Source organism: Helicoverpa zea, chromosome 7 (assembly GCF_022581195.2).
Source record: "Helicoverpa zea isolate HzStark_Cry1AcR chromosome 7, ilHelZeax1.1, whole genome shotgun sequence".
Lineage (NCBI taxonomy): Eukaryota > Metazoa > Arthropoda > Insecta > Lepidoptera > Noctuidae > Helicoverpa > Helicoverpa zea.
The window spans coordinates 12450383-12465952 of record NC_061458.1 but is presented as its reverse complement, the minus strand read 5'-3'; the positions used below and the strand labels follow the sequence as shown (position 1 = coordinate 12465952).

General features: G+C 37.9%; 2 protein-coding genes across 2 annotated transcripts; one reads left to right on the top strand and one right to left on the bottom strand.

Annotated features, from left to right (window-relative positions):
- Positions 1 to 2176: 2176 nt before the first annotated feature.
- On the top strand, positions 2177 to 3742 carry LOC124631722. Its single transcript, XM_047166282.1, has 2 exons — positions 2177 to 2528; positions 3126 to 3742. The coding sequence occupies exons 1-2, from the start codon at positions 2390 to 2392 to the stop codon at positions 3686 to 3688; spliced, it is 702 nt and encodes a 233-aa protein (XP_047022238.1). The 5' UTR covers positions 2177 to 2389; the 3' UTR covers positions 3689 to 3742.
- A 2377-nt stretch (positions 3743 to 6119) lies between these two features.
- On the bottom strand, positions 6120 to 13975 carry LOC124631719. The gene is made up of 8 exons (XM_047166278.1): positions 13917 to 13975; positions 13307 to 13443; positions 10294 to 10413; positions 9932 to 9980; positions 9250 to 9562; positions 8403 to 8583; positions 7119 to 8318; positions 6120 to 6367 (listed from the first exon to the last, which is right to left on the bottom strand). Exons 2-8 carry the CDS (start codon positions 13435 to 13437, stop codon positions 6163 to 6165), a joined length of 2199 nt encoding a protein of 732 aa, XP_047022234.1. The 5' UTR covers positions 13438 to 13443; positions 13917 to 13975; the 3' UTR covers positions 6120 to 6162.
- Between the last annotated feature and the right edge of the window lie 1595 nt (positions 13976 to 15570).

Genomic DNA, 15570 nt, shown 5'->3' with positions numbered 1-15570 from the left:
CCAACACAGTTGGGAAAAGGCTTGGAGGATGAAGTCTTAAAAAAATATATTAAATGATCATTATTTCCTTTGTCTTCTTTTGATCTGATCATTTCTTGCGACTGTGATGACGCGGCGACGGACTCCACAATTTTTGGCAAGTTCGTTCGTTTCACTTGTCTAATAAGTTGACAGGGCAATATTTTTAATAAAGATTTTTTTAAATTTGTTTAAGTAACTATTTTCAGGGTTTGTGCATTTAACGTTACCTTACATTTGTATAGGAAATTATTGAACTTACACTCTTGGTATAATACGCGACTTGGGTGAAAGTTCTCCATTCATGATGGTTAAAACAAAACCAACAGTCTTTGTCCACGTATCTCCGATATGATTCCACGTAACTGTAGCGATTACGAAATGTCTTCCTGTTAACAAATAATAATAAAAATAAGTAAGTACATACGGGGCCCCACAGAGATAGTAAAGTAATGTAAATACATAGGTATTATTACCACTATAAATAGGTTTAGTGGTGGCTTAGTGGGTAAAGCCCACGACTATCAACTCTCAATTCCAAAGTCAGGCAACGAATGCAACTTTCTGAGTTGATATGTAAGTAGGTATTTCCTAAGTATAGTTTCCGGCTGTCATTGAACATCCTTGACAGTTGCTACGGGTAGTCAGAAGCCAGTAAGTCTGACACCGGTCTAACCAAGGGGTATTGAGTTGCCCGGGTAACTAGGTTGAACAGGTCAGATAGGCAGTCGCTTCTTGTAAAGCACTTGTACCCAGCTGAATCCGGTTAGACTGGAAGCCGACCCCAACATAGTTGGGAAAAAAGGCTCGGAGGATGATATTTCCTAAGTATGTCTTGGACAACAATGACTGTGTTTCAGATGGCACGTTAAACTGCAGGTCCCGGCTGTCATTGAACATCCTTGGCAGTCGTTACGGGTAGTCAGAAGCCAGACACCAGACGATGATGGTTTACTTAATGCTTAAAATCTGAAGCGATTTTCATGAAAAAATTAAATAGGTACAGATAACGTGCAATTGCAGATAACGTGATTTAATTAAATTAATCTGTTTGTAAAAAAAAACTTCGGGAGAAAAAAGCCCAACCGAAATTATTATTTAAAACAAAATATTTTTATTAAATTGTATTGGTAAACCCTGTCTAAATTAGCGCCCAAGGTACAGGCTTTGCCTAGTTTGGGGCAAATGATAACATAAAAAATTTAGGTACCTAATAATTTGGAAGTATTTTTTAGAAACAAAAGAAAGGCCAGAAGCCACTTACATAACAGTAGTGGTGCATATTCCATCCGATGCTAAGTACCCTTTGAAAAGCTGTAACAACACTATAAAACGAATCATCTCTGGAGCCCCCATCCTGTCGCACGTCCAACGAGAGACGAGACGAGAGATGATAATGACGAATATTGTGATTTTGCGCAAATCAACGTGCCCAAGTTGTTATCAAAGTTTGATTCATCGTAACTTAATTTGTTGTCAAGCATAATAAGTGTCAACAATAAATCCCCTCGATAAATCATTTTTTTATGGTATATTTTCTTGTTTTACCTACGTGCCTAGTTTCTTACGGCGACACCTAGAAAAGGCGGAAGAGAATATTGAGCAAAATTTTGAATTTCATCTAAAAACCTAGTAACAGTTACTTTTATAGCTTGGTACCTAAGTCGTGTGTGATTTTGAAAAGACAGCTTTTGGGGCACAACCCTTCTTATCATCTGTGAGTAATAATCTCGCACATCCTTTCATAATAATAACGGGGACAGTAGTACCAAAAATAATAATAAACCATAAATAAATTATTATTAATTTATGAATGAACTTCTTGTTGGCTCAAGTTTTCCGTGTTTATTCCGTGTGTATCTTGGTCGACATTAAATAAAAACGTCCACTGCTGGACTGCTGCCTCCTCTAAAGGAGCAATGTAGGATAATTTTTAAATGGTCTAAAATATCATTTTTGCTTTGAAATCGAACTTGGCTGCTATATAATGAAATAAAGTGCTCTTTGAAAAGCCAAAAAACCAAATTGAAAAAGTTACAGTAGTCATACAAGTCACTATATAATGGTCCTTTATCAATGATATCGAGAATATCTTTCTACCTATTTTATTCTGTTACGAATGGTGACAGTTTGTGTAACGTCAATGTCAGTGTCAGCGTTGAGTACTTTGTGTTTGTTATTGTTTTAGGAGGTTTTAGATAAAGAAATATAAGTAAATATGATGAATAAAAGCGACATTATTATATTGAAGAAATAAAATAAATCGTGTTAACAATTAAATACTTAAGTATGCTCTGCGTAGTGTTTACGTTGTAATTGAAATAATGTCCGTACGTTTATAGAAAAAAGTGCGAGGTGAAATCAGTGAACCATGGAGGAATTTATCGATATGATCCGACAACTGCCTTGTTTGTGGGATACAGGCTGTAAAGACTATCGCGACATGAGAAAAAAAGATACGGCGTGGAAGCGAGTTGTCGCTGAATTAAAATGCAAAGACATACCAGATAGTAAGTTATTACTGGGATAGCTCCACTACTTTCCCAAATTAGGTATAATAATTATAGATTTCCTAGTTACACGGGTACCCAATTTTATTCCAATACCTACTTGGCTTTATCTAAATGTTATTGATTCAAGACTTTTGGCCCCATAGAGTAGGTACATGATGAATGGCAGTGGTATGTAACTACCTACCTGCCATGTTATGATCTAAAAAATACAGATTTCTAACATTAACGTTTTCTTTGCACAATAAATTAAACAATCAATTAAATTGTTAAAACTTACTAGCAGGCCAGGTGATACCTAGGAATTTATTTCAAAGTAGCTACTGCCAGTAGTTTCACCCGCATCCCGTGGAAACCTCTACACGAACCCGGATAAAAATAGCCTATAGCCTTCCTCGATAAATGGGCTATCTAACGCTGAAAGAATTTTTCAAATCGGACTAGTAGTTCCTGAGATTAGCGCGTTCAAACAAACAAACTCTTTAGCTTTATAATATTAGTATAGATGAAATTAAATATGAATAAAATTAATTATATTGTTGCAAAAATTTTCTTTCATTGTTATGAGTTCCTTAAAAAAAACATATTTATTTCCAGTAAAAACAGCAAAAGCAGAATGGAAAAAGTTACGGGACAGTCACCGAGACTCCTTAAAGAGAGCCCGGGCTTTAGCAAACGGACAAGATGCAGTAATTAGCAACAAGTGGAAATATGCTGACATAATGGAATTCCTGCTCCCATACATGAAAACGAGGAAAAGAAGAAGATGCATAACAGCTTCAAGTGATGAAGACAAAGACTCTTGTTCGTCACCTGTGAACACTTTTTCGGAAATACAACCGTCTACTTCAAACACATTGAATTTAACCCCAGAATCTCACATCGATAAAATGGAGACCTCTCTACCAAATGAACATGTATTCAAGAAAAGAAAAATTGATAATGAAATTGGAGAAATTATGATAGATATGGATAGAAATAATTGTCAGTATGGGGAACGGAATAAACATCCTTTGGACTCCTTCTTTGAAAGTATGTGTGAGACCACAAAACAGTTCCCGACATGGCTTCAGTACACAGTCAAGAGAAAAATATTTAATGTCATTTCAGAAGCTGAAGATACCTTTGAAACTTACAAATCTCGAGAATCAATTTTTTAATTTACTTTTTCCTACAATAGTAATGTCTATAGAAATATACCTTAAATGAGAAAATGCTTTATTATTTATTGATATTGTGTTTTTACTTATACATACCGTCTACTTGCGAATATCAGTTTTGTTCGATTTGCAAATAGGTGCAATACAAACCCAAGATCTCTTAGACCAATCCCACTTAAAGCCTCACACACTCTCATAGGTGCCACTACTGTATAGCTCAATAAAGGCCTTTGCCATGTCATATGGTCTGTTCAAGATAAACTCAAAAACTTCTAAGTTTGTATTTTATTTTAGAGCAATTATTTGCATAGATACTCGGCCAAGTGCGAGTCGGACGCGCGCACGAAGGGTACACGAAACGTTCCATAATTTACATTCTATATTCTGTGAATATTTCAAGCATCTACCTGTTACCGTTATCGATATCGAGCCCTCGATTTTACCCTGTAGATACAGAACCCTAAAAATAATTTTACTACCCAACGCCTGCTAACTTTTTCATAGCATGTTGCAGTCTGACAAGATATGGCTAGTGGTGTTGCGCTTTATTTTTCAATAAGATTACATATGAAACGATTCTTGTCATACTGCTGAAAAACGGCCATTGCTGGAGAAAGGCCTCTCTTGGGCGAGGATTTAATCATGCGCAGTACATGTGTGTTGGCGAACTATGAAGATAATAATTAAAAATTCTACTTACAGGTCACAGGTACCTACTGCCTTTGAGTTATAAGTAGGTAGGTATATCGCTCTAAAAATATGCTTTACTAGCTTCTGCCGTGCCTTCTGCGCGGGTCGCCCGCTTGGTGTTTTGATAATAAGCAGCCTGTGTTAATCCAGGGTATCCATATATATATCCCATCTACCAAATTTCAACCAAATCGGTCCAGTCGTTTTTCCGTGAAAGAATAACAACATACTTTTTCAGAAACTTTCACATTTATAATATTAAGTACCTAGTAGGATAGAAACCTTCGGTAGCATAGCTCGATAAATTAACAAGATTTTTTTGCAAACGGAAAAGGTACCTAGTTCCTGAGATTAGTAAATTCTGCAGGCTTATTACTAGGTAAACAGAGAATTAATTAATTGTAAATACCTATACATAAATGGTAGATAGGAAATATATGGAATTCATATGACGTTAGATTTCTATTCCTTACGATGATGATGCACTGCACGTCGTTAACTAATTAGCAAGCAGTAGGAACTACTGCCAGTTAATTGTTTGTAGCTCGAGCTTTAGTAATGCCGACGGCGCGTGCGCAACTGGACGTACTTACCTATTCGTTTTTTAAAACCATTGCAATAAAATGATCGATGTATGGCAAAATGTAGTTATTGAATTGAAAAAACTGCGCTGCGATTTTGTACCGACAAGAAGAGATAAATGATTAAGTACTTACCAAGAAGGTTATGCGAGAAAAAAACAAAAGAATTTAGTCATAAAATCTACAAAGTACAATGAATTGAACTGGCCAATCTATTGACATTGTCGTCATGGACAATCAAGATTTTGTTTTTAACAAACCGGGATTGGATGCAGTTGAAGATCAAAATACGAACTTTAAAGGTGATGGATTCGAACCGATGAACATTGGTGATGAAGTTACGAAGAAAAGTGATGAAAATTGTTGCTTCAATTGTTTGGGACATTGTATACAGTGCTGTGATTGTTCAATAGTGTGTCATTCGTTCCTGTATTGTATGACTTTGTGTATAGTTTCACTTTTAAATTAGTAAATACTTAATTTGAGATAACAATACAATTAGAATTAGGTACCTACCTATGTGTTTATACTTTTGTTTTTTTTTACTAGGTACCTTATGTAGGTGGGTATCAAAGATGAAATCAGTTAAATTGATAGGATATTTATTGTAAGTAGGTTGGCACCTTTTATTTTTTTTAATGTTTGTAACTATTTCTTTGATCTGAGGTTTGTAACATTAGTTATAACCTAGCTTATTAGATAAACACATACTAGAAGATCAATAACCTACACTGCACTTGTCGCGGTCGATCCGTTGATGGGTGACCATTTGACATACCTACCTAGTACTTAAGTATGACTTCATTGTTGTCATGCTCGAAAGCACATAATAATTAGTTCAAGGAGATGTTTCACTTCTCTAGTTAGGTAGGTAAAGTAAAAAAATATCCTAATTTGCTTGTGAAGTTATGCAGGTACCCTACAGTTATTTATTATTTTTAGGTAGGACTCACTCCTTTATTTACCAACTCCGTCCTCACTTAATGTAGAATGTATGTATTTCCTTATATATGCCTTTATGTACTTACCACCCTTATTAACTTTCTTTAAATAGGTACCACTCCTATCTACCTTATCTTATCCTACTTACTTTTTTAATGTTTCTTTATAATCTTCCAAAATCAGTTAGGTAATAAACAACATTAAATAAAACAACCATAACACGTCAAAAAGTACATTTTATATCTACATATTATTATTTAATTAAACAATCATTTCTTCCTCTGGTATTTCGAACACTAGTAGATCACGAATGTTGAGCGCTGGCGTTTCAACGGAGCGGCGTATGCGTCGGACGCAGGACGAGCGACCTTTGACACTGAAGTCTTTGGAATAACCTGGGTTACACTGGCACACGTAGGGTGACACACAAACACCGTTTGAACATCCCGTGCAATGGGGCTCACATCTGAAAAGATAAAAAAATATTTAGGTACCTACCGTATATTATTATGTATATTTAGGTAACTTCAGGTCAGTGGTAACAGTTTTAAAGGAAAATCGTACTTATTACTATTGAATTAAGGTGCATGACAGTTATCACTGATGTGCAGTCTACCGTACCTAGGGCTGCCATCTCGAATTTTACCAAACCCGGACAAACATTAAAAAAACCCGGACATTTGGCGTAAATCGCATTTTTTCCCCGAAGGAGTACGATTTTTTTAAACAAAATAATACCTAATTTGTAATCCATTTACTATTAACACATACTTAAATCCAATGAGGTGCTTCCTTACATGAAGTGTCCGGGTTTTCCCCGGACACTTCTTGAAACCCCGCCCGGACGGCCCCCGGACGGCCTCCAAACGAGGACAAATCCGGGGAAACCCGGACGGATGGCAGCCCTAACCGTACCTATCTGCCTATCTATTGCTTGGCTCCAAGCTTTACAGCGCTTTCATACTAGCGAATTTTCGTATAGGCACCTACTTGCATTGGAAACAATTGACAGCAAAAATGGAGAGCCAGATTTTTTTTCTGGGAATGTATCGCACGTATTAGGCAAATATGTAGGTATCAGTTTCAATAAGCGCGACAAAAATCCGCTAGTGTGAAAAAACGCAGCTACAAACTTCTATACTGAACTTCATTAAAAAACCTTTCAAACGAATGAAGGCACGAAGTACATGCTACATACATTCATGGAATACACTTACCTAGATGTGTCACCATCAATGGGCACGTATCCAGTATTGCAAGCGCACATCTCTCTTCCAACACAAGTGCCATTGATACACGGCTGGGAGCACAGCAGCGCCATAGCTGACATCTGATTGGTTGGATAGATGTATTGGTACTCCGATTGAGGCTGCGAAGGATACTGCTGGTTCGGGTTTTGGTAGCCATTTTGATTATAAGGATAGTTTGGTTGACTACCAGGATAGTATTGACTGTTCGGGTAGTAAGGCTCAGCGTTGGTAGGACGCTGGCTAGGTTGCTGGTAACCGGGATAGTTTGCCTGTTGCCCCGGATAGTGTTGACTACCCGGGTGATATTGACTGGTGGGATAGTTGGTTCCAGAATTGGGTAGTGGCTGGCTTGAATTGGGGGATTGGCTGTTAGGGCTAGGGCTGACGTGTTGGCTATCTGGGTTAAGATTAGGCTGGCTGCCGGGTATATTCACGTAAATTATTTGACCGTCTGGAGTATACGTTGGTTTCTGACCAGGATAGCTTGGTTGTTGGCTGGTCGAGTTGTATTGACTGCCTGGGTAGTAAGATGGCTGTGTTCCATTTGGTCTCCCAGTCTGATTAGTTGTTTGGTAACCGGGATAGTTGGGCTGATAACCTGGGTAATTATTATGTGGGAACACATGGGTATTTATTTCTTGGTATCCGGGGTAATTCGGCTGTTGACTGCCAGGTTGCTGGCCTGGTTGACTGGGTTGCTGATAGCCAGGATAATTGTTTTGTTGACCAGGGTAGTACGGTTGTTGTTGTCCTGGGTAATAGGGTTGTTGTCCAGGATAATACGGTTGTTGATTGCCGGGGTAGTTAGGATTTTGAGGGTTCTGACCAGTGGGTACGATTGACCCATTAATTGTATGTTGTGCATATGGGGATTGTTGACCAGGGTAGTACGGTTGTTGGTAACCGGGGTAGTTAGGATTTAGAGGGTTCTGACCATTAGGTACAACTGAGCCATTAATTGTATGTTGAGCATAGGGGGATTGTTGTCCAGGATAGTACGGTTGTTGATAACCGGGATAGTTAGGATTTTGTGGGTTTTGACCGTGAGGTACAACTGTCCCGTTAATCGTGTGTTGAGCATAGGGGGAGCGAATTGTAGTGGTTGTGGGGTTTGCAGGGTTATCGCAGACATTCGGAGCGATGCACTGGTTTGGTGGTGTACAGGCCCTAGAACAAACAAACTCTTACAAAATCCTGTAAATTAATCATATGCCTTCACTATTTAGGGTTTTACTGAAGTTAGTAGAATACCTTGAGCACTGTGGGATGCAGTCTCCATACTGATTCTTGGTGTAGCCTGGGGAACAGCGGCAGTCATTAGGTGCAACGCACTGCCCGTCCTTGCACCTGTCACAGGCAGGCTTGCAGGAACCTTCAGGAGTGGACCTGTAGCCGGGCTTGCATTCACAGGTATTTGGAGCTGTGCAGTTACCTGGAAAGAAAAGGTGTTTCATTTAAAAGTGCGTCCGTCCCTAAGACGACCCACTGACCTACTTACTAGACCCCTAGATGGGCAGAGGGCATCTACAGAGCTCCGCCATCGCGTTTGGTCTTGAGCTTCGCGCTTTATTTCGCTCCACTAACCTAGATATTCCTAAATCGGTAGGTATCTACTCAAAACTACACAGAAGTAGGATAACTTTATTGGAGCAATTCTCTAGTAAAAAAATAGATACTTCAGAATCAGATTTTACCACAAGGTCGCAAGTTATAAGTGTTAGGTATGATGTTGGCTATACTAATAATAGAAATAACTAAAATTTTATTTTATTATCTAAATCGCCCACAATTGCCTTCAATAAGTTCAGGGTCGAATTTGTTTGAATTGTCTAATAAATTGTGTTTACATCGATCGATTCAAAAAGCGGTCGGTCGAAAGCAATTTCTCAATTCAATAGTATTTCAGCGCTCGATACTACTTGGCTACTAAGTTTTATTTCCAGTTGAAGTTTCCAGTTAATATGATCTTAGAAACTTTTTATAATAGTTGATCAGCATGTATCTATACGTTATAATTCACTAAGCCTTCAAAAAGCCCAAGATACCTATTTATTTTGAGAAGAAAGTGAAATTAATATAAAGTAATCTTAACCCTTACCTCCTCCCATACCGCCGCACTGTTCCCGACAATAAGGAACACAGAACTTGCTCTCCGAATCCAGCCTATACCCGTCCTTACAAATGCACTCTCCTCCCGAACATTGTCCATTCTGGCAGCCTATAGGGCAGGTAGCCACGCAGAACCCAGCCAGATTCTTCACATGGTCTGGGAAGCAAGTGCAGGTATTGGGTTCAGTGCAGAGCCCGTTCACGCATTCCTGGCTGCATACTGGGTCGCAGATCCTGTAGTTGTGGATGTTCCTGATGTAGCCGGTGCAGCAGCTCCTGATGCGGCTCAGGTCTGGACGGGACTGGGGAAAGAAAACTTTATTGAAACACGTTTTATAATAGATTAGCTTTTGCCAGCGGTGTCTCCCGCATCCCATAGGAACTTCCATAGGAAAAGTAGCCTACGTCCTTGATAAACTTAGCATTGAAATTATTTTTCAAATCGGATCAGTAGTTCCTGAAATTTGCGCCTTCAAGCAAACAAACAACCTCTTTAGATTAATAATATTAGTAAAAATGTAGATAGGTATTTGGTGGGAGATCCCATGACAATAATACTACCTATTACTATCTCTCCACTGCTGAACGAAGACCAGTCGCAAAATGTAAGTCAAACGTCCTAGGGAAGATTACAGACATCTAAAGCAATTTTACGTGTAATAGGTACTTACTCCATTGCCAGCAGGAACGTGGGAAGGATCTCTGACCAAACTGGCTGTTCTGTAATGTAATAGAAATAAATAAATATGAGTATTTTTGACAGGTAAAGTGATGATGTATCTGTGGTGAGAAGAGCTTCAATCACATGAAAATTAATCTTGGAAACTGACTCAGTGAACTGGAACAATCCTTACTTGAAAATGGGTATTCATCATCACAAAGGACAATATAGACGTAGAAATAAGCACGAGGGTTCATAAATATCAAAGGAATGAACAATATTAAGACTTCTTCCAACAAAAGCAGGTTCGGTTCCATCAGGCTCAAGCATGGCAGCTTCTTATTAAATATTCAAAGTCTGGAATGTACTCACGGCACTTCTATGTAGCAGACCCCCTTCTCATAGTTGGTGGGTTGCGTCATGTTGGTCCTAGTGTAGCCACCGTAGCCTCCATAACCACCATACCCATGGCTCTGGGTGCTGCTGTAGTTACTGTGAACATAGATGGTGATTTATTGTTAGGATTTAATACCTCTAAATGCTCATAACGTCAGTATATTCCTTAAGGTGAAAGCATCGACTGGTAGCGGGAAATTCAACATAAAATGGTGTTTTGATCTTAGGCGTCGTCCTAATTGGCAGCGATCGCACGATGGCGCGATGCGTTTTTCATCTCACGATCTCACTATCTCACTTGCGAGGTTCAAATAGGACACTCTGATGAAATCTGTATGTTTGAACTCATCGAACGACGAGAACGCATCGTGTCATCGTACAATCGCTGTCAATTAGGACGACGTCTTAGATGAAAAACGCATCGCGCCATCGCGCGCTCGCTGCCAATTAGGACGACGCCTTATACCTAAGCTAACAGTAGATTTGAGGTATGGTCTTATCATTTGCATTGATAAATCTACCCTAAACCTATCTTTGATATCTTTGTTTTACTCCAAAAGTTAAAATTCAAATGTAACCCAATAAACTATTAAACGCAAAATGTAGTTCAATATTTCAGATTACATTTGAGTTGTGAGGGCTTACGAGGTAAACATTTGTTAATATCGTTACTACCGATTCTGAGATAATCTTCTTTGCGAATTGACCTTATTCAGTTTTTTATCTTGTTGACTATATAAAATCAAAACTATTGTTGTGCCTCTAACTATGATCTCATAGGCTGCGGGTGTTCACTTTAATTTGCATTGGATTACATCATATTACTAGTAAGTACTGACAAGTTGAAGGATGATGATTACCTGCTTAGGCAAATCATGTAAGGAAAGACCATAGTGTTCCTACCAAATACCGCATAGCTAATACCTAATAGGATTTTTTTTACTATGGGCGCAGACACTATTCTCGTTGCCACATCTAGGTAATTCACCACACAATATCTATGGAAATAAATACCTACTTCTTTCTTTATTTCTTTCTCTACAAAAAAAAAAAAAATAAGTGTTAGTTGGTAGCCCATATAGCCTTACTCGATATATTGGCTTTTATTTATTTGGATTGCCAACAAGAAATACCTACACATCACCAGTGGCGGATTAACGTATAAGCACTACAAGCACGTGCTTGGGGCCCCTGTTCTCCAGGGGCCTCCATCCTCTGCTGGCTTTTCATTTTATACCTACATTTTATCGAGATTCATCCACAATATGTCCGAAATCACAAGGCGCGAGCAGTTCGGGAGTGACCCTTCATACACCCCCGCCTCTAAACTTGATTGGTCGCAGTGCTGTTGATTGTTGTACGAGTACGATCGCAATGTTTTTTTTTTCAATTGTGCAGTTGTTATACAATTTTTTTTTTGGGTTCTACTCATCGTTGGGCAGTTTTAAAAGAATTAATAGGCAATGATAGCGTTCTGAAGTCGCTATCGGACACTCGTTGGGACGCTCACGCTGTAACTACGAGTGCAATACAACAAACATATCCGAAAATTTTAGATGCTTTAGATCAGTGGTTCTTAACCGGTGGTCCGCGGACCACTGGTGGTCTCTGGAGGCCTTCCAAGTGGTCTGCGGACCAACGTCGCGAAGCAAAGCTTGTTGTTATCGATCTTATGTATATATCCATCTTACTTGTCCAACAGAAAGAAATTAAGGTTTGAAATGTAGCCCTTTTACATAATTTTGGTTCTGAGTCTTAAAAAATAATCAAGATTTCTCGCTCGCTGCGCTCGCGTATTCAGAAACTATTGGCCTTACTACAAAAACTTTAACAACTGTTTTACACTTGTCTAAAAAAAATGTGGCTCCAAAATGAACCTTATGTCAACGTCATAATTTGTCATTTTTTTAGACAAGTCTTAAACTGACGTTAAAAAGTTTTTGTGGTAAGACGGTAAATGTCCTCGTTTTTACATTTGCCAACAAATAAAAAGTTAAGTACCTACGTTTGGGCTACATTGAACGTAATTTTGGTTCTGAGTCTTAAAAATAATTAAAATTTCTTGCCTTCGTTTTTGCATTTGTCAACAAACAAAAAATTAAGTACGTTTGGGATACATTTTACCTCCGTACGAGTCCGAAAAAAATTTCGCGCTCGCTTCGCTCGCGCTTTTGTAACTACATAGGCATCACGGTCGCTTCGATCGGTTAACTTCATCAACCTTCCATTCCATTCCTTCCATTTACATTTAAGCAATAGAGGGTCTACACAGGCTCTGTGCTTAGGGCCTCGGATACTCTTAATCCGCCACTGCACATCACAGACAAGTGTTAAGAGGACGAATTGGAATTTTTGGCGCCAAGGATCTCAATTTTTCTCAGTAAATACAAAACGGATCAAAATACAACTTGGTTACCTGAAAGTTCATGATATAAACCTTATTTTGTTAGACGTGAAAACATGATTAGGTAACTTTTATAACAGAGAAAAATATATCAAACATACCTCTTTTTAAAAAGAGATTCACATAATATGGGCAAACGGGACCGATTTAAGCCTCTTAACTTTTTTAGTAGTTGAGTATATACATACTCTTTAAAATTGTAGAAGGAATTTTTATCAAATTATCATTTCTAAATAATAAAATTACAAAACCATTTTGTCGCTTACGACTTTTAGTTATAAGCTAGCGCGCGTATTGTTATCCTCGCCCCGCTCAGACGCTCCGACCCCTTTTGGCGCCTTAGATGCGCGTGCCGGTTATGGAATTATTGATGACCAATTCCTCGCCTTAAGAACAAATATTAACTTTACTTGCGTTTCCTTAATTATAGGAAATCACAGCATGCATTTTAATATTGGAATATTTTTTTCAATCGTAACTATACTTTCTGAGATGAGCGCGTTCGAGCAAACAAACTTTTCTGCTCTATATTAGATCTGGTACAAAACCTGACCTAAAGTTTTCATCCTATGTTATAACACTGACCTCACAAGACTCTCTCCACCATGGTACTGGTACCCTCGACCGCTGTACCCCCCCTTCACTCCTGCAGTTTTCACGTACTGGGGAGTTGCGTAGGCGCAGGACAATGCCAGCGCTAATATTAGGACACGCATGTTGATCTGGAATTAAAGAAACAATAATAAAATAAGAAGAAGATAAATTATAATTTTGAAAAACTAAAAATAAAACTTTTTTTATATTAGGAGTAAATATAGATATTAATCTTGTTTTAATATCTCAATGCCAAATTGTAATACATTAGAAGCTTCTACATGTGTGGTATCGCGTTTACCTATGGACGGAAACTGATACATTTATTTTAAAAAATCCTTGTGTGGGTACAGTGGGTATCTACTCCATATTTATTTATTTAAATAATTTATTACTTAGTTTCAGAATAAAAAAAAATGTATAGGTAATATACAGAACTTTCCCAAACCAAAAAATATGAGTACAAAAAAATAAATCACGAATTCACCTTAGGTACACTTTACACGTAGTATGTAGATGTCTTCAATAACTTAGGTATTAAGATAAATACAAATCTTTACAAAAATAAATATAAGAGCTATGAAATAATAAGTAGACTTACCAACTTATCTCACTTGTTTGTCCCACTGGTCTTCATGTCACACTGACGATATAATTAGCATACAGTGCTATACTAGCTTGAACAAGCGCGAAGTTCCGTAGCGACTGGGTTCCGTAGGCAATTTTAGTAGAATATTTCGCTCAAGAAGTGCCTTACCTTCGTATCAGTCAAATTTGTTTTCAGTACCTACCTACCTACACAGTACGTGGGTATGTTTAAAAAAATGTGATTAGTAAAAATATAGACAGCTCCCAAATCGCTTGTCATTCACTTTACCTACTTATTATTATATTCATATAGGTACCTATTTGGGAGAAGAAGGCGACAACATGTCAATTGACGAAAAAAAAATGTGGTCTTTAAATTCATCTGAACAAACAGCTGGGCAAAGGACTCAAGAGTTCCCAATTTTAGCTATTGTTGTTATTTGCAAAATACAATCAATATAGATAATATTACTAGTTAATCTTCGTATTATAAAATGCTCAGTAAATGGCACAGTTTATTTATCACTGAACCCTAATTCTGTAGATATGGTCATTTGTCGGAAACTATGAGATAATGCAATGTTTTGTAAAATACTCAACTATCGTTGTTTTGTTTCAAAAATATGTATTTATCAACTCAACACAGAATACCTATGGTCCAACAATCGATAGCGTAATCCTATTAATCTTAGAGCAGTACTTGAGTAGGTAGTTTTTTTCATCCTGATTCATAGAATTAATATGAATCAGAACTTCTTTTGGTTTTCCTTATATTAGCTCCTCGAGAGATGTTATTTTTTTATTTGGCATGTTGCTATCTACATAACAGGAAGATGTAATTAGGTACCTATTTAGGACTCACATAATTACCTAAATTAAACAGACTACTTATAGCTAAATATAACATAAGTAAGTATATTAGGTCAGGTAGGTAAATGGCTGTCTAATTGTCTTTAATGATCTTCTGCCATTCAAATAGTAGGTAGATCCCTATATTGACCTTGTATTCTAATTTTCACCGTCGTTTCACGGTAAGCAAATAGGATGAGTCCGAACCGGTTACGCCTTACTTCTTACCCCGAAAAAGGTCCTTCAAAGCGTGTGGGTACCTTGATAAAACCATCTATAGTCTTCTTAGAAATTAACTTCACTGCTTTTTAATATGATTTTTAAATACGTAGGTAATTAATAAGATTAACTGTAGGTCCTGGCTGTCATTGAACATCATTGGCAGCCGTTACGGGTATTCAGAAGCCAGTTAGTCTGACACCAGTCTAACCAAGGTGTATTGGGTTGCCTGGGTAACTGGATCGAGGAGGTCAGATAGGGCAGTCGCTCCTTGGAAAACACTGGTACACAGCTGCATCTGGTTAGATTGGAAGCCGACCCCAACATAGTTGGGAAAAAGGCTCGGCTTAAAGAAGGTAAGGTAGAACCATCGCGGCATCGCTCAAGGCTCGGTCAAGATATCGTTAAGTATTATCATGTAATTGTTTTGGTTTAGATTCACTAGTAAATAGATACACGTATCTACCTACATACTTACATATGTGCCAATAATTACGAAGAAATTAAGTATATTACTTGGAGTCCGAACATAGTTTTAATTGCTGGACCTTCTCAAAATTCACCTGACCTTTTAAGGCTTTTCTTGTCATTTACCTAAA